Source organism: Lutjanus erythropterus, chromosome 18 (genome assembly GCF_056507025.1).
Source record: "Lutjanus erythropterus isolate fLutEry1 chromosome 18, fLutEry1.hap2, whole genome shotgun sequence".
Lineage (NCBI taxonomy): Eukaryota > Metazoa > Chordata > Actinopteri > Lutjaniformes > Lutjanidae > Lutjanus > Lutjanus erythropterus.
In genome coordinates, this window is record NC_139334.1 from 3,043,196 (window position 1) to 3,064,415 (window position 21,220).

The window sequence follows — 21,220 nt, forward strand, 5'->3', positions numbered from 1 at the left end:
GTGCTAGAACTTTGTTGGAACAAGACCATCGAGTTCTTGTTTTATAGATACTAAATCAATTCTATGGTATGAGTGTGTTGAAATTTAATGTGAGAAGTTGTTTCTGGCCTTGATAAAAGTTTAAAAAGTGCAGCTTTTAAGGGGATCAAATACAGCCCGACTGACCCAGGTTTTCTGAGGCAAAAAGACTGAAGTAAAAAGTTGTCGATATTTGCTTTTTAAGATGCAAATATAATATGAACAAAGGTTCTTCATAAGTGTCTCTTAAAATAGTTTTTAAAGAATTCTGGCCCAGATACACAAACATAAATGCGTCACATAATGGAGACACTTTTTTTTAATTACTCCTAACCTATCTTTATACCTGCAATTTTTTTTTAAACTTACCAACATACATATATGCCAAGACCAATGCGTCAGTGATGAGCTAAATCACATATACATCGGGATCTTGTGTTGAAGGGGAAAATTACGGTATATTGTACCATTTTATATTACCTTCTAGGGATAGTTTAGATTATTTGGAGTGGGGTTGGGCGAGTCATTTTAGTACTTACAGTAGATGGCGGTCTGCACGCCCCTAGTTTGGAGAAGCAACAAGAGTACCAGTGTAGGGAGCTAAGCGATTGTACTGCTGTGGACAGGGTCAGCAGCAAAATGTATTTTAGGCATTTTAAGCATATTTTCACCACTTTACTTGCCATCAGACCGTCTTTTCCGACAGGAAATTGCTGTCATACAAGCCAAATATTGCACCCAGTCATTTTACCTCAGAGAACACCAGAGTTGCTGGTTTACCACAAAATAAAACAAACAAATTGGCTGATTAAGGCAGCAGTAGGCCAGCAACTCCCATATTCTGCAAAGTAAAATTACTGCTTTTGTCAATGGAGTCTGTTTGCTTTGGAGAGAGCGCTATTATGTAGCAGCGGTTTCCCATTGGAAAAGGCGGTCTGATGGCAAGGTTAAGTAATCAAAATATTCTAAACACAGCGTACACTTCAATCGCTGTTGATTTCTTTACGTGGCTAAAATATGTTTTGTTGCTGACCCTGTCCACAGCAGTACATTGTTTAGTTTCTTGCGCTGCTTCTCCAAACCGGGGGCGTGCCAACCTCCACCTACTGTGGGTAATACACTGACTTTCAATACAACCTCGTACAACCCCACTTCAAAAAAATCCAAACTTCCTCTTTAATACCAAAAATGCAGCTTGTAGGGTGATGAATACAGCCTGAGTGATCCTGGACTTTTGAGGCCAATACAGATGCATGAGACTTAATATTAACTTAATATACTGACTAATATTTGTTAACATAAAAACTACTTTTCAACTGTAAAATATCCCTCTCACTATATATGTTATATATCTAAAACCTTTTATATTTAAACTCCTCATATAATGCAGACACTATAACTATTTTTGTAACTTAACCAGTAAATACACTGCTACCAAAACATATGTCATAATCCAAAATCACAGATTAATTTTATCTTTTAGATTAATTTTAGATTACCTAAACTTGTTTATTGCAAATAACAGAATTTTAAAAATGTAGGAGATATTTTCACTTGCACAAGAATGCATTAGAAAAATGTGATATTTACTTGAATAAATTATGAAAAAACATTTATGTTTCTATTTTAATCCACATTACAAACATCTGAAAACACCCAGTGGCAGCAAGGTGATCCAGGCTATCAGGTGAGGAACCAAATGTTTCTCCCGTGTTTAAGGAACCCAAACAAGAACATGCACTGAGACCAACAAACACGTGGATCTATCCCACCACCGCCACCACAAACTGATAACCAGGACTGTGTCGGAACGTTTTAGTGCAAAAAGACACTTTCTGGTTGTACGACATACACACATTCAGGAATCGAGCGGTTTACAGGGAAACGTTGGGGCAAAGGAAGAACAAGGAGGAAGAAGCCATCAATTGTACCACCAGTGTCCGCTGTGGGATTCTTCTCGCCTCATTTTGAAGCCGTTTGATCTGCGAGGGCTGAGGTCAGAGGACATGAGGTCACGATGGGTGAAAAATGCTTACGGACGTTAACAAGAGGATGTGACTAAAGAACAGCACCTTTACCCTCAGCAGCTTCAGAAACATTACATATTTTCTGTAATTGTTGTGGTCGACTCCCAGCCTAAAAACAGTTTTATGGGTCTGATGGTTTTTTGACAGCAGAGAAAAAGCAGCAGAGGGTCTTGAAACACTGAGCTTGATCTCCAGTGTTTCCTTCTCCCTTTAAAAACACAGCAAATCGATACTGTATAAGTGTAAACTGATGCTTCGTGGAAACTGTGTTCCACTGCCACTGAAATCACCGCACTGCACAGCACACACTGCACGCACTATTACCATGCGCGGTCATCAGAAATGAATAGAGGAACAATCATCATCGATATCATCCAATGCCCAGTGCCAGTCCTGCAGACCGAAGTCCTCCAGTCTGAAAGGGGAGATTAGTTTTGATGGCCAGGTAACACTTTAACAATCTGGTAAATAAAATCTGTTCTTGTCAAGTGGAGGACTGGTTCTCATGTTGAAGAGACTGAGGTGTTATATAAGAGGAGATCCTGAGATGCAGACCGACCACAGGGGGAACTGAAAACAGACTCTCATCTTCTGCAGGCTGATCATGTATACACACCACTAAGCTCCACAGCTGCTCACTGTCTCACACTTCAAAAACACTTCTCACCGACGCTGTGGTGAATTCTAGAGATAAGGCAGCTTTTATTCTCCCCCACGAGAACGGCTCCACAGCATAAATACAGCAATCTGTGGGGTTTCACACCATTAGCGTTCACACAGGGTTGAGAATTGAATTTATCAGCATTGTTTTTGTTAGATTTGGTAACTCTGGATGCATTATTGATGAGGCGGAAAAGCAATGCTAACAATTTCCAACATATTTAAATGAAACGATTTTCAGGTCAAAAGAGTCAGAGAATTCAAGTGTCATATAAATATTTTATATTCTAACATGTCAGGTGGAAAAGCCTTTGAAACAACAGCTAGACCAGGGGACACGATTCTCCACCGCGGAGCCCCTGAAGGGTCACATTTTTCATTCTGACCTACTATTGTGCTCCCTTGCAAAAAATGTTTGCATTAACTCTCATTATGTTGTGTGTTCCCTCACAATATGTTTTGCTGAGCCAGCCACAGCTGAGGTTGCGCCAACTCACGCAGTGGCTAACTACATAATACATAATATTGTATCATAATACAGCTCAGCCTTTCTTTGTGGATCAGAGGGGCTGCAAAATTTATTGTGAGGGAAGGCAAGAGAGCTGTGATCTTTGAGGGGACATTTTCCTGATTAAAATTTTAGTTGTCTGAGTATAGGCATGGGCTCATCGCTACCTGCATCAACTTTCAATAGCTAACGAATGTCAATCCTAAGCTAATTATTATTGTTTAAAGTAGCAGTTAACTTGCCAATGTTAGGCATAATTATGGGACTGGATTTAATGTGTCATTCCAAGTGTGGGGTGCAGTCATCACTGCCACTGTATCATGTGAGAATTCGATTCACTCGCAGCTTGGTCCTAATAGCTAGTAGGGGCTTATCAATTTGCACCATCTACTAGCAAGCATTGGAAATGCCTTTAATGTATTCAGTTTGACCAGAAGCTTTTTTATCCCCACTAGGGCTAAAAATTGAATGACCATCCACCCTAGCAATTCTCACCCAGTTTACCTGGCAGGCTAGCTTTCTGGCTGGCATGAGCCACTTGGCATCATGGCGCATCATAGTAAGCTCAGTTAGATTGATAATGAAATATAACAATAAATTACAGCTGTACCACAAGACTGTCTTGCAAAATGGCATGCAACAGAGTGCTGCTGGGATGATGCAGAGCAATCCAGAAGTTAGGATCGCTCTGGTCGTCTCCACAAATGGCCAATGTGATTTTTCCATTGGATTTTGGATTAGTGCATAAAGTAAGCTCTGTGGTAAACAGTATCAAATCAAATCTTCACAAATGAAAACCAATTCTATGATTTTATGATATGTAAATGCAGTTGCCGGAAGTGAAAAGCTAACGATATGCTTTAAATGAACTACACCACCATCACATGACCTGACATCACCACCATTAAGTGACTAGTGTCTAGTGCAAGTAATGACTTGCACAATGAATACAGTAAGTAATGAATGTAGTTTGACCCCACTTAAACTGCTCCAACTCTAGCCTATATACAGCAAAGGTTACAATCTCAATTATGTGCAACAAACTGCAAAACATTATCTGTGTCTCACTGGAGACCTCCTACATAACGCAACATTGAATCCACTGCATGATGAATGATATGAGCAGTAACTACTGAAAAATAATCATTTAAAGTTTGTTCACAAAGCAAAATCTGCTTCTCTTGTCAGCTCTGCTACCTGCTCTTGCTGGTGGGGAGCTGTCGACTGGGCCTCCTCATTGACTGGCTGGGCTGAACCTTCATGGAGGCACGTGGCGAGGAGCGTGCAAACTGCTCTGGCGGCGGTGGCTTCTTTGGAATTTTCTTGACCAGCCGGCTCACCCACTTCTGCTGCTCCTCCTGGGATATGGCCAGCAGCAGCAGATTCTTGGCCGTAGACACGTCGTAGTTCACTGGAGGTGAGAGACGGTTATAGTCATCAGTTAATCTTTATTGGCAACATCTTTTTTACATCTTAAATTAAACCTGCAGCAATAAAGCTATCAGTTCCTACATCACTCCTGACGTGCCTGCAGTGGGGCATCCTACCTTTGCACGGAGCGATGATCTCCTCCTTCTTGTCCATGTGGTCCTTGTGGCACTTGATGTGGCAGCGCCGGCACTCGAGAGCGGGCGGTGGCTTGAACATGTTCCACAGTGGCTTTGTGCACGCCTCACAGTTGGTGGGGAAGTGGTAGAGCGTGGGGATGAACTCGTGGCCCTTGTGGCAGATGTAGCTGGACTTCTCTCCGATGGCCAGCGGCTCCACTGGGAACTCCGGCTCCTTTTTGCTCTCACCCTCATTGGCATAAAGAATCTGGAAAGTTGATAAATTTGTCTAAATTTGTGCTTTTGACACTCAACGAACAAACGCGATCAACCAGATTTTTTAATAATAAAACGAGTGAAGTGAGACAGACCTGGAATATCCTGGGAATCTCTTTGGCGTCAGCACGGTACACATCAGTTTGAGTGACAGGCCTCACATGGAAGAGTTTGCTGTGTGAAGAAAATGAGTTTATGTCCCCTTATGACAACAAAATGCCCCCACAGGACATAACAAACTCACAAACTAACTGAAACTAAAAGCAGAGGTGGATTAAGTGTTTTACTCACTCTATATCGAGCACCATGTAGGGGATGGACTGCTCCTTGTCTTGCTCGTTGTTGTAGAAGAGGATCTTCTTGCTGCTCACTACAACATACTGAACAACAAAACAGACATGTTGAGATTTTGTTGATCCAAGAGGAGCTGTTATAAATCCTCAAATCAGCTTTATTCTCTGCACCTTTTTCTCCCAGCCAAACTTCTTGGTGTTGTTTCTCACAGGAAGAGACAGCCAGCCCTCCAGTCTGGTTTCTGAGTGGGGAAAAGGAGATGTGGAAGTTACAGAATCTACAAATAATGAGAGTCTGCCAGTGTTATTATAAAATACATTTCCCAACTGCCTAAAATACAAGGGAGCTACTTCCATTTTATTTTTTTTTTCCAAATAAATAGATGCCACATATGATCATATTCTTTCAGCAAGGTGTATGCAATGTGTTCTGGGCCATATTCTCTTTTCCATGTGGTTCACTGTAATACAAATTACGTGTCTGGGCTCTCTTTCCTGCCAAGATAAACAGAGGTGCTGCACCAGCCTGCACCACGGCTACCCCGTGTCTAAAGTGCGTCTTACCTACAGCTACTTTCAACTTATTTGACTGTTTACATTAAACATTTGAAAGAGGACAGCATTTTACATTAGGTAAACATGTCAAATATAGGTCATTTTTTTGTTGCCTGTAGACAAAGTCCCCAGACTCCCTTAAAAAAATTGCAGGATTTTCTGAGCTGTTGGGCCAGGACAAAGTACAAACTCTGTGAAACGCTGTCTACTACAAATTCTTAATTATGTGGGCCTTCTTGTGATTTTGGCAAATGTTTCACAGCAAATTATTTCTTTCTTTGTCTAAAAGCATTCTGTCCATTTGTCGCATCATATTGGCTACTACTGTTGGGCTGCTGTTAATGAACGGCAACACTTTTCGTCTTTGCATATTTAAGTGATGTAGCTATGCAATTATTTGCATACAGAGGGGGGAAGTGAGATCAAATCACAGCTGTTCACAGGAAACGCATGTGGAGACATATGGTAACGCCAGACGTGAACTGACGTACTCAGAGCTGTCCACCTGTGATCAGATCACCTGAGACGCATGCTAATGCCAAGTCTAGACAGTCCACCATCTTTACAAACTTTTTACAGCAGCTCTGGGACTAATCCGTTTTCTTTGTAGTTACTGAACGAGAGAACATTTTCTGCAAAATGTGCAAAATCCTCCAAAATTACTAAATTTGTGAAGGAGCAACAGTGACTTTTCTGCAGCTACCAGTGTAAGAAATGCTTTCACAATTACTTTGTTTTACTTCCTTAAAAACCCAAATCCTCATCTAGCTTGCCTCCACAAAATAAATGTCCATATACTTTACATATTTATTATATTTTTATCATTTTTTAAAATCATTATTAGCAAGTTGCACTACTTTTGGCATGCCAGACTATGTTTTGCTGTTCAAAAGTATTACTACAATGAACATGAAGTTGGGAAAGAGTAACATTTACATATGTGGGGAGGTTTTTTTTTAAGCTGAGCTCTTACCTGTGAGCGCATCATCAGCATCAAACTCCGGGCCGCTGTTGACACTGGTAGAGTCCAGTGACTGAACGCTGAGCGACTGCAGAAGGTTCCTCAGCTGCTCGATGTCACTGTCCTTACTATCCAGAGCCATCTGCAGCTCGATACGCATCTGGCTCTCCTCGGACAGTTGCTGCAAAGAAAACCGAAGAAATAAAGTCCAGTCAAACACACTGAAGATGGAGAGAAGATACTGCTGATTAACTGGTCTTACATGTTTGTACAGCTGCCTAAAATGACATTATTAATATGGAAGGATTATACGTGGTACGAAATCAGACTGTGTGTGACTGTTGTACTAACCGCCTGCATTTCGTTTATCTCTCTCTGGTATTTGATGATGGTGCTGTTGAGTTTTTCCTTCTCCGACCTGAGCTCCAACTGCAGCTTCCTGTTCTCCTTATCCTTCCGCTTCATGTCTGTATCATTTCCACGGCGACTGCCTCCACCACGAACTTCTTTCCTGTTCATGATCTCTGCCAGCTTATTGACAGCCTGCAGACAGATGAACATGAGTACAACAGTTCATGTTTTAGCTTTTTTTAGGGCCAAATACAGAAGGTCTCCTCTGACATGTAGCTTTTCATTTTTAAACAAAACTTCTGAGGTAACTGTCACAGATGTACCTGAGTTTTCAGTGTCCTCTCTGACTGTAGCTGCTTCTCAAACGCCTGTTTCATCTGGTTGATCTGCTGCTCCCAATCCTTCGACTTTTCTGATTCTGGGGGTGAAAAAAGAAACACAAAAATTATTAACGTCACCCAGGACAATATGTTGCTTACCGTAACATTTAAAGTTCAGTCTTAAACATTTTAATTACCCTCTACAGCCTCCTTCAGTTTGTTGTTCAGCTCCTCCTTCTCATTGGCTAGGTTGGCGACATCACTGGTCAGGGTCCTATTGGCTTCCTCCAACTGCATAGAGCAGGAAATACTGTCATGTTCACTATATTACCAGTCATTATGAGCACTGTCTAAGCTGTCTGCCACTGCCACCTGAACTCTTACATTCTATTTTCACAGGTTTTCATACAGCTTGAGAATGTACTGAATTTAGATTTTAGCAGGAGACAGTTGATGCCACTCACCGAGCTGATGGTGATGTCCTTCTCACCCAGCTCTTGACGATGGCGGGCCATCATCTCCTTCAGTTCCAGCTCCTTCATTATCTTCTCCTTCTCCAGGTCTGAGTACTGTTCCTCAGCGATGGAGCGCGCCAGCTGCTCAGAGTCTGCCTTCGTTAGTGTGATCTCTAGCTGAGCTGCCAAGGAATCTCTGAAAAAAAAACAAAACAAAGGATGAACAACTATTAATCACAAACTCAGAATATAAACTACTCATCCAAAGATGTAATTAACATGAGTGTTAGTTGCTAATTTTGTCTTGGCTTTGATCAGGTTTCACAAAGCAGCTTTTGAATTTTCATTGATATTTCAAGTAGATTAAAGTGGGAACACACAACTTTTCCACCCCCTAGTGTTTCCAAGTGGTATTACTGTTTTGCCGTGGTGACAAAGACAACAGGTGTTGTGTCAATATCTGTCTCCCCATCGATATGTGCTTCCCCTTTCTTTACTCTGCAACGCCTAACCATAGCCTACACATAGCAAACACTGTCTGACAGGGGAACAAACTCGGCCACAACAACAAATCGCTTTCTGTGTCCTCACAGTCAGAGCTGAGCTCCCTGGTAAAGAGGAAGAGAAGGATATGAAGCAGGATGAAGTAAGCACAGTACGAGAGGGAAAGAAGGAACACTTCTGTCTAAACGGATCATTTTCCTGGGAAAATGGTGGCAGACAGATGAAACAGAGCCGTATAGGGAACCCGTCTAGATGCAGATGGTGCCATTATACTGTGTAATCAACATCTAGTTCATGATGGAGTAAGATGAAGAAGTTAAAGCAAAAACAATTTGTCTATTTCCACTTTAACAAGAAAACATGTCAAATATATTTTAAACAGCGAACCCACCTCTCCTCCTGCAGCTCCTGCACAGACTGCTGCACTTCTTTGTAGAGTTTGTTCCTCTCCTCACACTCCTCCTTTAGTTCACGAACCTGCGTCTTATACAGCGTCTGCAAAACACAGCAAACGGGTCAAACACACCACGCACTCACAGTAAACATACTATTTTAAAACACACTGTGGCACTTTTTGCCTCCATGCATCTCACAAATTCAGCAGCCTGCTGCTATACATTTCCACTGGGCAGACTAGAGGAGTTACAAATGCTTTTCCTGAGTAATAATGTGTACAGATAGAATAAGAACTGTGATAAAGAGAAACAGTCTGCATTAAGCATTAGATTATTCCATTTACACAGATAATGTGATCTTTGAACTGTTGAGAAAATACAGGAAAAATGCACAGATTTCGACTAAACGGTGAAGACTCATTCCTTCGTCACCTTTTCAATAAACACACACATGCATTAGCTACTGACATAAAAAGGAATGTTGTTCTGGTGACACATTACAGCCCACACACTCAGCGAGTGAGAGGCAGAACCATAATGTGCTGCTTAGTCACTTCACATCCACATTTGTAATAATTACAGAGCAGAATTCTCAGAGACTCACAGAGAAATACTGTTCAGCTTCTAACTGGTCCTGTAGTTCCTTCATCTGCCCGTCTGTGTCCTGTCTTTCTCTGCAGTCAAAAATACAAAAAATATATTACTCATCATCCTCTTTTGTTAAATATAAAGCCTTGAGTGTGAATGCTGGCAAGAATTAAACTAAATGTAAACGGACTTGCGCAGCTCTTGGTTCTGTTTCTCCAGGCTGCGTTTGATGTCCAGCAGGTGATTGGTTTCCTGTTTGAGCTGCTTCTCGGAGGTTCTGAGAGAACTGAGCTGCTGGTTCTGGGCCTTCAGGTCGTTCTGAATCAGGTTACGCTTCTGGGTCTCCTGCTCGATTCTCAGAGTCAGGTTCTTCACCTGAAAGGATGAGCAAAAAGACAGAAAAATGAGAACTGGCTTGTGTTTTTTATCATTAAAAATGGCTATTTTCATCTGTTACTGTTGTGTCTGTGCTTTCTGTTTCTGTAAATTGCAGCTGAATCACAGCTCAGAAGTGACACATTGTTACATAAGCCACAGGATGTGTTTCTGTAGGAGGCATTTAATATCTAAACACACACTTCACTGTACCAGACTGTTCAGACTATAAACACTCACCTCCTCAGTCAGTCGGTCCTTGTGTCTGCGCAGCTCGTCTAGTTTCTGCAGAGCCTGTTTATAGTCACAGTCCATCATGCTGCTGTGCTTCTCCAGCTCCAGTATTCTGTTCTCCAGCCGAAGTTTGGCCGATCGCTCCTCCGCCAGCTTCTGCTCCATCTCTGGATGGGAGTTAATGAATTATATCAATATATTTTGCTACGTTAATGAAGTATGTAAAGCTGTGATAATAAAAACACATTGTGTATGACTTATAGAGAGTTCTGTCTGGTGAAATCAGAAATTCAAATCTTCTCCCTCACAGCATCTAATGGTACAAAGCAGCATGAGCAGGCAGTTGAAGTAAACAGAAAAAGAAAGGGTTGGCGCCCTTTACCCTTCATAGACTCTGACTTGGCGCCCTCGATGGTTACTTTGATCTTGCTCTTGTCTGCCAGCAGCGCCTTCGTGGCCTTATGAGAGGCCTCCTCCTGCTCCAGCTCCTGCTGCAACACCTTCAGCTTGTAGGTCAAATCAATCTCCTTGTTGCTCATCTCCTGTACAAAAAGACACAAACCCGATGAAACACGGAGAGCAAAAGTCAGCCGGACACCACGCGTCCAACAGCATGAGTTCAGGTTATTTGAAAGGGACACATACAGAGAATTATTGACGACTTCAGAAAATGTACTGTACTGTACTGATGTACTGTACAGGTGTATATAACTGAAGCTAATTTCCAACACCAGTCCCTTGAGAAACATTGATTGTTCATGCAATGCTACAGTTTTTAGGGTTTTGTTAGCCTGGCCATTACATCTGCCAAAAAATGCCTCACAATTAAGTGGAATCATGAAGATCCATCAAATATTACTCAGTGGATTAACGAGGGTAACTCATGCTCCTTTAGAGAAAATGACCTATGCCGTGAGACGTATCCCACAGGTATTCAATAAAACCTAGGACCCATGGATGAATTACATGGAATGTAATAACTAATTTATCTTTTTGCTTTATCTTTTATCAGCGTGTCTTTACTTTGTGGGCTGTGAGAGAGGGTGGAGGACCTGTCGACAAAAAAAATAAACGAAACAAAACACAAGGCATTTGTAGCATGATATCTCTCAATAGGAGAGGTAATCTCTTGGAACCTCATGATTATATTCTGATTCAGGAGGCTACAGTGCATTGATAACCATCTTGATGCATCAAAATCATAAGCTTTTAAACCATGGGGTGCTGGTCATACTGTATCGGATTCCATCTGCTGTTGCTCACAATCAGCCATCCTGACCAAAACTCAAGAAGTAGCCGAGTTTAAAAGTAAACATGGTGCATATGTTACATTTAGATGTGGGATTCTTTTATTTTTACCAGAAAAGTGGGCACAATTTTCAGTCTCCTGCTTCAGTTTCACTGAAATACAATATGAAACATTACTAGCAAGTAATGTTAAAAGTTAACCGTATGAAGTAATGAATTTGTTGATTTAAAAGCATCATACAATATCCTGCCTGTATAATAACAAAAGAAGAGGGAGGTGGAGCGCCCTGCTGTGTTGTTATGAACGTTGTCTCCAGCAGCAGAGAGCAGCCTCTCTGCTGCACCGTTAGCTCTTGTGAAAGCTATCGATGAAAAGAGTTTTTTTGACATTTGTAAATCGATTCAGAATCCTCCACGTCTGCATCGCAATACATCTAAGAACTGAGTTTTTCCCCACTCCAAGTACTCAAATGAACACAATCTGAAACCAGCATCAAAGACCGAACGATTTTAGAGCATCATTAACCATCATGAACTACTAACTGTTCAGTAATGCTCTTCTCTGAAGTCCTTAAAACCTCTTGAATTATTCAGCAAACCAAATGGATATCAGCAGCTGATCCATGAAAGTACTGGGAAGATTACAATTCTACAAAGATGGTGGCCATTAAGTTAAGTGTAATCAGCACCTTGTTTGTAAACCTGTTATAGAGCCAGAGACTCTTCTGTCCAGTCTGTCCTCTGTAGTGATGTTCCCACTTCAGCAAATCACATTATAAGGTAAACACTAGATACAATGCTTTAGTTAATGATATTTATGTTTTATACTGGTGCCAGATAACACAAGGCAAACTACTCTGGAGAAGAATCATCATATTTATTTTATCAGTTCAAGATGTCTTAATTAACCCCCAGTTATTCACATGACTGGGCAACCTGTTGGTTTTAGATTTGGTGAAAACGAAAAAGAAATTCACTGCAACGATCTGGAAGTTTGTTTGTTTTATTGTGTGACTGTGGTGAATCTAAACTGACCTTTAAAAACTCTGAATCTGGGGACGCGCTGGCCTCCATCTACTGCAGCTGATACACCGACTCTCGACTATCTCATAGAAGCCCACTTCAAATTATCTGAAGCATCCCTTTAAGTCTGGTTTTCTGGTTTACCTTCTCCATATCGGTGTGTTTCTCCTGAAGCTGTCTCTTCTCAGTCTCAGCTTTGGACAGAGCCTGTCTCTGCTGACGTGCCTCCTCCTCCAGGCTGGAGATACGTCCTGCAAGACAAAGAGAAGGTCCTCAGAGGAGCAAGTTTCAACAGGAAAACAAACAAAAAAGACAAAATATGTTTATGACATACAACAAACTAAACACTTCGACTTTACATGTCACTGTAAGCCCGTCTTCTCTCCTAATTGTCCTGTGGCGGTACTGGACTGCCTGCAAGTGTGAGTGTGTTGCTTTTTTAATGCCATGTGCCACAATAAGTTATACACACAATACCCTGATTATTTAAAGTAATCAGCTTGAGGCAACATCTTCATTATAGATGCTTTAATGGTTCAAATGAACGTTATTCCTCTAATATCCCAGCTCATTGGAGAAAGCAGATCCCATTGCATCACGCTACTTTAGTTGATTTGTGAATGAAACATCTGGTCACTGCATGTGATGGCAGACAACAGCAGTCAGAAACGAAGTGAACTGAGACGCTGACTGAGCGCCTGGGTGTGTTACTGACCTGTGTGACCTCATCTCAATTAACACGATCAGATAAAAGCTTTCACATGACAGTTTAAACAGCCCAAGTGCTGCCCTTAATCAGATTAGGGTTGAATTATTAGCCGTGATGATAACACTCCCTCCAGCAGTTACGCAAATGTGCGCTGGGTGCTGACCAGCACAGCCACAGTCTGTGACTGTTGCACACTGACCGGCTGCGTTGGAGGAACTGGCTGTTGTTTTATTGTCTACAGAAGAAAGACGGTTTCATTTAAACTCTCTATACTCAGATTTGTTTAAGCAGTGTGACAAACATGGCTCAAGCCTCATATCTTTAAATATCAGATGGATTTATTCTTGTTTCTATCGTGGCACTGTAAAGAACCTCCAGACAAACCTGTTTCCATCACAGCTCTTACATATAAATTCATATCACGCACACACACAAGCACAGATAGCTAACGTGTTGTTTGCTGAATGGATTCTGCAGTGAAAACTCCTTATTAAGGCCTGAAAAGCCTCTTTGGTTCCCTCTGTGTTTGTGTGGCACATTGCTCTTGCCCTCCTAGCTGCCCCAGTAAATCTGCTGTGTACTGTGGGCTGCTGGGCAGACACAATGTCGCTGAGATACCACATTTTGTGCTGCGTCTAATAGAATTTCCACCACATAATAATACAGGTAACTAATATCAACAAATCTTTACAGCAGAATTTCAAACTCTAGACTGAATTCCACTCACTGCAATCATGAACACCACACTGATCCATACATTTATATGACCATCTATACATACAAAATCAAACTGAGAGATCATAAATTGGTAGATTGATATACAAATGAGTGTTGATGTGTTATAGTTTATGTAAAAGATAGATAGGAATAAAAGTGCTACTGAAGACAAGTTTTCTGACTCAGAGTTGGGGGAACAACTCATTTTAAGAACACTGTTTGTCTTGTAAAATCCCATAAGTAGAAAAATAATCATTTTAGACAAAAAATAAGATGCTACAGGTGAATAGGGTAAAAACTTTAAATACTAGGTATCACCATGAAAGCTCCCCAGCTGATTGCTTAAATGACAACAATTATTTTATGTATTACAAGTTTTCTGAAGTTTTAGGTTTAAACATGAAAATTAGATATTATCTAATTATATATGTACCAATTGGCATACATTTCTAGATCAGAAATCTGAATTAAAACAAATAGTTAAATATGTATTTTGGATGTTTTCTTTCCACTAGTCTGCAAGAAAACATGTTATGAAAGCAAAATAGCCCAATTTCTCAAAACTGACCAGTGCATGAAAAAACAATGTTTTTGCCCATCCTGTCTTGTCTCGTCTTAAATACTGTCCGTGTGCGTTTATCACCCACCCATCAGGTCGCTGATGGTCTCGGAGCCCTGGCTGTGCTCCCTCCTCTCCGTCTCCAGCGCGGCCTGCAGGCTGATGCATTCCTTCTCCAGGCTCAGCTTGCTGCGTTCCAGCAGGCAGCATTTGTCCTGCAGCTCGCGCACGTTGGCTTCCAGCTGCTGCAGCTGCTTGCTGCTCTCCGTCTGGGCTTTACGGAGCCGCGTCGCCGCCTCAGACTCGGCCCGCAGCAACGTGTTGGCTTCTTCCAGCTGATGGGATACAAGAATGAAAAAAATGCTTTAATTCAGTTACTCATCATTTATCTTTTTGCTCCAGGATGTCTTAAGTCCTGTTACATACAAACTTTCCAATCAGGTTAAACTCTAAACAGGTTTAATGTCATTTACTATAATACATCATTTAGTATTCCCTTTTTAGAGGAATTGTATATACTTTTCAAATTAATCTATTTCATAGCTTGTAATATTCACTAGCTTGACTGTCCTGTCAACAATTATTTTTGTACTCTTTCAGTAGAAATGCATTTTTTAAACATAAAACTTCAGTGCCCACAGAGAAAAAAACATAACAGTGACTGACCTGTTTCTGCAGATGAATGTTTTTCTCATTGGAAATGTGTGAATTCTGGTTTCTTCTCTTCATGTCATCCAGCTGGTCTCGAAGGCTGTTGACTGCACAACACAGACAAACACAGACACTTGAGTAAAATGCAAAACTCTTCAGTGCCATTTTCATATAGTTGGTGGTAATTACAAAGCAACATAAATTCTCTAAAGTTACCTACAAATTACCCACAAACTTCATGGTAAGTATGCAATAATTTGCAAGCATTGTTGTCATGCATGTAATTGGTAATTATTATGCCACATATTTGAACGTTCTTTGAAATTAACTGAACACAACACTTGCAAATTATCACATAGTTAGTATGAAATTTTGGGATAATTTGCAGGTAAATTCAGAGAAATTTCTAATATGTTGCTTTGTAATTACCACCAGCTACATGAAAATGGTAATTTGTAGGTAATTTCAAATATATTACTTGGTAATTACCACCTATTTACAACGACGCGACCTGGAAATTGAAACACTACCTTCTTTATTATTCATTCAGGCTAGATATATTCATCCAAATCATTTCATAACCATGGTAACAAATATGCATGTCAGCACGGGTATTTTCCCTGATTAGCAGGTCAAAAACTGTTAAACTGCTGTGCTTGTATCCTGCACCGTGTGCTTCGTCTTTTCATTAAGTCCACAAAAGTGTGTGACAGCGATCCCACAGTAATAAGCCCTGAAGTGTATAAAATGTCTCCTTTTCATCCAAAGTTGTCCAATCAGCAAATTTTGTTTGTATAAAGTGAGCACAAAGCAGACTACAACTAAAATGCAACAGTTGATCATATTGTTCTTTTGGTCCAGATCAAATAAACCAAAGCACAATCATGAAAACACTCTTAATCAATCAGGGCTTTGGGTGCCACAAAACAGAGCAACAGTTACACCAAAATGTGATGAGTATCATTATTGTAAGCTTAAAAGACTTGTGGTTCTCTGGTTGAGCATGTTTTGCACAGTTTAAAACATCCATTTGACCAGGCGATGGCAGTATCATCCACGTTATTTCAGTCTGTAAACTTCCACCAAAACTCCTCTACTTCAAACTAAAATCCAAGTGAGTGAATTCATACATGAAGCTGTCAAACAGAAGATCACGTATCAACTGTATTTAAAAACACTCCTCCCCATGATCCTCCCCACCAAAAACAAAGTGAGTCTCTGCATGATGTGTCGAATTTGTGGTGATATCGAAACACAGCTGCCATTTCTTAAACAATCTTTATCGATGTCTCACTCAGCAAGTAAAAGAAAATCATTTTATTGGGAAACATGATCATGAATTCCTGGTGTCAAATACTGATATATTTATGCACCTTTTTCCAAGTCAAATTCAAGCACTTGTCAAGAATTTTCAAGGTGCAATTTCAAGCTTTTCCAGCACCTTATTTATATAGATATTCAAAATGATTAGATGTTATTGTGATATAAACAACCAAAATTATGTTTTGCGATAGAATTCTACAGAAAGGTCAAAAATTAAAGTAAATTTCATGTTTCAAAATGTCTCACCTGTCTGTAAGTAGACAACCTATACAACCTGGCTGGCAACTTATTTTATCTACAAACTATATAGTCAGATAGAGATTTATTATGAAGGTAATGCAATTGCAATTTCAAGCACTTTATCGAAAATCCAAGCACTTGTCAAACCTTGAAAACACTACATTTAAACTCTAAAAAGTTTTTTCAAGGCTTTCCGGCCCTCGCATGAACCTTCTTTACAGAATCTAAAATATGCGTGTGGTAAAATGTGCGTCTGATGTCACCTTCGTTCTCCAGGCAGCGCTTGCGGTCGGCCTCGCTCTCGGCCTTGCGGTGGCTCTCCAGGCTCTTGTGCTGCAGCAGGGCCTTCTCTCTCTCCAGCTGCCTCACACTGGACTCCAGGTTCTTTCTGCTGCTCACCTTAAAAATCAATCATTGAATACTTTGTTCAACACGTCCTATAGGGCTGCTTTCACGCTGCTGTGCTTCCATAACTCGCTTTATAAGAAGTGGCTCCTGAGAATCCAATCTGAGCTCAACACAAATCCAATCCCTGTGGACGTTTTAATGTGGCCATTAGAATTCAGCGACTGCTCCAGCCTGAACCGCACTGGATACGACACACACTAGCATCCAACCGAAACATTGGTCAGTGAGAAATCATTACTCTGACTTAAATACAGTTTTTGAGAAACGGCATAAAAATATGGGAAAAAGAGGGAACTTATACGATCCCACAGGGGAAACAGGGTCATTGCACCGGCAAATATTAAAAGTAGAACACAGCCAACAATATGCAAGTGATCTCCAACACTAACAGGTGTCTGTGCTGTAGAGTCAGAAGTTCACTGTGGTTTCAGGGTGATTAGCTTACCTCTTCCTCAAGCTCTTTGGAGATTTTGTCCAGACGGCTGGTGGCAGCTCTACAGAAATAAAAGGGGAAAGGAGGATTTTTATAAAGGAACAAAACAATTCAACGTTGAAAATACCTCAGAACTGAAACAGACAATAAACTTAACTTCAAAGACTGGGTCACTTCTAAAATTGCCGTGGAACATGAACTTTTTACATAAACAGAACTGGTCAAATTTTTTCAATTTTTTTTCCACACAGAACTTTTGAGTGTTTGATCTTTTGGTCTCATCTATGTGTTTGGTGATATACACAAAAAGGACTGAGCCAGCTGCAAAGACAAATCAGGACAGCAGGGAAAATTAGAGGCATTGACCAAGAAACAGTCACCTGCCTACACACCAAACTCATCCTCCAAAAACTAGACAAGATTACATGGTAGCACTTTTTCCCTTCACTCTTAACTAAGTCACAGCAGCAATTTGACCTAGAAAAGGAGACTTTGGTAACACTTTATTTCAGAACGTGTGCATGAGACTGTCATTACGCTGTCATAACCACGTCATGTCGGATGACATGAACATGAAGGATTCTTTGTGAATGTTTATGACTACTGTCACTAAGAGTTATTCGGTCAATTATGTAATTTTTAAAGCGAAGTTGACATCGTTTGAGACGTCTTTGTTATGACAACTTGACATTAACCATGACAACATATGTCAACTTGACATGATCAAACTCAAGGAAGCTGTTTAAGCTTTACATTTTAACATTACCTCATGCTGTCATATGTGTTTGGTTTTGACACTGGCTGTCATTAGACCATCATAAGCGTGTCATGAGTGATTTCCTGGACTTCAAGTAAAGTGGTACCATTTCAACTTGTCATAAAGGCGTCATTAAATGTTATAAGACCAGTTTGCCAACAGAATACAGTACAAAAGTGATTTAACTTACAGAGTAAGTTGATGGACAGTTGCTAAAGAAGGCTAACCTCTGTCTGTTGTTATCTGTAGCTGGCCTCAGCAAGTTAGCTCTTTTAGCAGCTAATTAGCCGACTCAACCCTGGGGTGTCAGGAGGCAAACCCAGCAAGAAAACCACCTTGGTACTTTATTTCTTGTCAAACTGGCCACGGTCTTAGAGGCTGTGTTCGCTGGCCGTGTTCACTAAGATATCCCAGCCAGCCAAAGTGCTGAGCAATCGGTACTGGGCATGAGCAAGAGAGATGAGAAAGAAGTGAGATGTGTCACTCCCTGCTATTTCCATCATCGGCTCTGGAAAACATAATGTGTTTAATTCAGAAAGTTATTAAGACTGAATCAATAACTATTATTTGACTTGATTGTTTTATTCTGCCTCAGCATGATCAAATGGGTCTTTATTATGACTATGCTGTGGTCTCACCATGTATGCCATGGTTTTTACTATGGATTTTATGGTGTGTTTTTGTCTGGAGCACTGGACCAAATGAACTTTCCAACATGGAATAATCAAGTCTATCTGAATCTGAATCTAAAAGGGCTTTGACAGTGATGGTTACTGTGCTCAGGTCTGTTAGTGGTGCAACATGAAGAAAAGCTACCACTGTTAAGTCGTGTTTCTGTACCTGTACTTGTGCTCGATTTCATCTTTGACCTGCTTCTCATTATTCAGCTGCACCTCCAGGTGGCGCAGTTTCTTCTGCAGCGCTGCCGACTGTGGGGAGAAAACAAGCAACCAATCACACATGTCCTGATGAAGACAAGTTCAAAAGTTCAAAAACTGTCTTTACTGCATGTCATCCATCTAGACTACAATGTTTAGAGGGATAATTTGGATTATCTGAAGTGAGACTGTATGAGGTACTTACTGATTGTCAGGGTATAACTTGGTGTAAATGCTGGTCAGCTACAAAATGTATTTTAGCCACTTAAAAACATGTAACATACAGTTAAAATTTATATAAATTTTTCTTGTTTGACCTTTTTTAAGTGTCTGAAATTGCTTTTGTTGACCCTGTCCACAGCAGTACATTGCTTAGCTTCCATGCTGGTTCCCCTCACTGCTTCTCCAAACTGGGGGTGTGCCAACCTCCATCTATCAATAAGTATCTCATACACTCCCACTTCAAATAATCCAAACTTTTTCTTTAACCCTTAAAATAAATCTAACACTCTATTTATACTTTATACTAATACTACATTTTGCACTCACACATTGTCTTTTTTACAGAGCTCAAAACCTTAAGAACTAAAGAAAGTTTTGCTGTGACATTTTATCAAACTGAAAATAAAACCTGAGCCTTTGTTGTGTTCCTGTTCAGACCACTCAGTTAGGACTGAAGTCAACGAGAGATTGCTTTTAGCTTTTAGCTCAGCCACTTACTTTGAAAGCTGCTTAAGTCTTTCTGCGTGGCTAAGAACACTGAAATTCTAACAAAGTACAAATAAATCATTGGATCAGGGAAATAAATCCTTTTCTGAGTCATTTCCATCATAATCCTTAATGTCTTACAGCACGGAGCTGGACTGATCGCAATGTCAACAGGCCTCTTCTGTGTGGTCATGTAAACCGACGCCTGGCTTATTTATTTCCTGAGGAGCTTGGGACGGAGTTTCTGTTACTGGAGTTGCTCACGGTGCACCTGGCAGCAAGTGAAAGCACCTACCTCTCCCTTCGAATTCTCATGAGTCACCGAGGTATTGTTGGACGCATTCAGTAACCTGAAGAAGGAAACGAGCAAAGTCAACACAAAGTCAAGAACACAGCCAAGGACTTATCTAGAATCTAACTTTTATGCATGCAGAAGTGTTAAGGTCTTTAAGATTATGAGAGACGGCTAGAAAAACAGACAACTCACTGGTCCTCTTTGAAGTAAGTGAAGCCAACAAAGGGCAACTGATTTCCAACAAAGGCCTTAGGCGTGGGGAAAGTTTCTACATCGCCCTTGTCTTCTTCTATCTCATCAAAATTGCTGGTGTCTATGTCACTACTGAGCTCTGGGACCACAGGGGCAACAGCTGAGGGAGAAAGAAAAAAGTGTGAAGGAAGTCCTGTGTAAACAAAACTGGGGAGTTTCGGTCTAATAAATAATTTGATTGTGTACTCTGACACAAGAAACTGTAGTGATACTGACTGTCTCTGATGGTGTCGAAGGTCCACTGGTCGTTCTTGAAAAAAGGGTGTCGCTTGATTTCCTGCACGCCGTTTCTTCCCAATCGCACCTCCCTCAAAACAAAGAAAGCAAATGAGTTGCAGAGCAGTGACCCAATCTACCCTTTGTCCTCAGTTCAGCAGTATCAGTAGCAACAAGCAAACATGACCTATTAGTGCTAGTCTGAAAGTAATTACAACTGAGTAAATTAAAACCAGAACAAAACATACAGGCTTTGATTTCCTCTCTAAACAAACCAGCAGTAAACAGAAGTGTTCTGCTGTGTGCAGCTCAACAGCGTTAATATGTCATGCAGTGTAGTTTCTCAGTACTGCAATGCAGGACTGTAATTCTTTCTACCTGTCAGTCAGGAAAGCACAGATGATATTCCTGGCATCTTTGGAGATCTCCACATCATCAGGGAAGTTGAGGGAGTTTTTATGGTCCATGATCTTACTGTAGGTTCCCACCAGAGAGTCGGCATAGAACGGTGTGTCACCTGATAGCAATCACAGAAAGTTAGCCATCATAAACTGCACTGGAAAATCGAAACCAAGCCGTTGTTTCTCCTACTGGGATGGTAACAACATGGCATTTACAGTACAAGAGATATCATCCCATTTAATGCAAATACATTTTACTCTCCACTCTTGTTTTTTGTAAAATCAGTTAGGGTGCTCCGATCAATCAGCCACAGATTGTTATTGGCAGATATTTC

At 40.7% G+C, this 21,220-nt stretch overlaps 1 protein-coding gene across 4 annotated transcripts in view; it reads right to left on the reverse strand.

The window, feature by feature from the left end:
- rock2a (rho-associated, coiled-coil containing protein kinase 2a) overlaps positions 1–21,220 on the reverse strand; it is a 49,889-nt gene that overhangs the window by 2,847 nt on the left and 25,822 nt on the right. The window contains exons 7-32 of one of the 4 annotated variants that reach the window (XR_014772329.1): positions 20,863–21,001; positions 20,485–20,576; positions 20,209–20,368; positions 20,017–20,071; positions 18,976–19,064; positions 17,391–17,439; positions 16,801–16,936; positions 14,990–15,081; positions 14,412–14,658; positions 12,483–12,589; positions 10,450–10,609; positions 10,074–10,234; positions 9,649–9,833; positions 9,475–9,544; positions 8,867–8,970; positions 7,981–8,167; positions 7,714–7,807; positions 7,520–7,614; positions 7,197–7,388; positions 6,858–7,026; positions 5,501–5,571; positions 5,328–5,416; positions 5,132–5,210; positions 4,761–5,028; positions 4,411–4,624; positions 1,875–2,009 (exon numbers count right to left, since the gene is read on the reverse strand). Coding sequence is in view for 3 of the 4 variants with exons in the window: in XM_084743163.1 (XP_084599289.1) it covers positions 2,382–2,460; positions 4,411–4,624; positions 4,761–5,028; positions 5,132–5,210; positions 5,328–5,416; positions 5,501–5,571; positions 6,858–7,026; positions 7,197–7,388; positions 7,520–7,614; positions 7,714–7,807; positions 7,981–8,167; positions 8,867–8,970; positions 9,475–9,544; positions 9,649–9,833; positions 10,074–10,234; positions 10,450–10,609; positions 12,483–12,589; positions 14,412–14,658; positions 14,990–15,081; positions 16,801–16,936; positions 17,391–17,439; positions 18,976–19,064; positions 20,017–20,071; positions 20,209–20,368; positions 20,485–20,576; positions 20,863–21,001 (3,383 nt within the window). In the remaining variant the exon portion in view is untranslated. The other 3 variants (XM_084743161.1, XM_084743163.1, XM_084743162.1) reach the window with 3 other exon arrangements.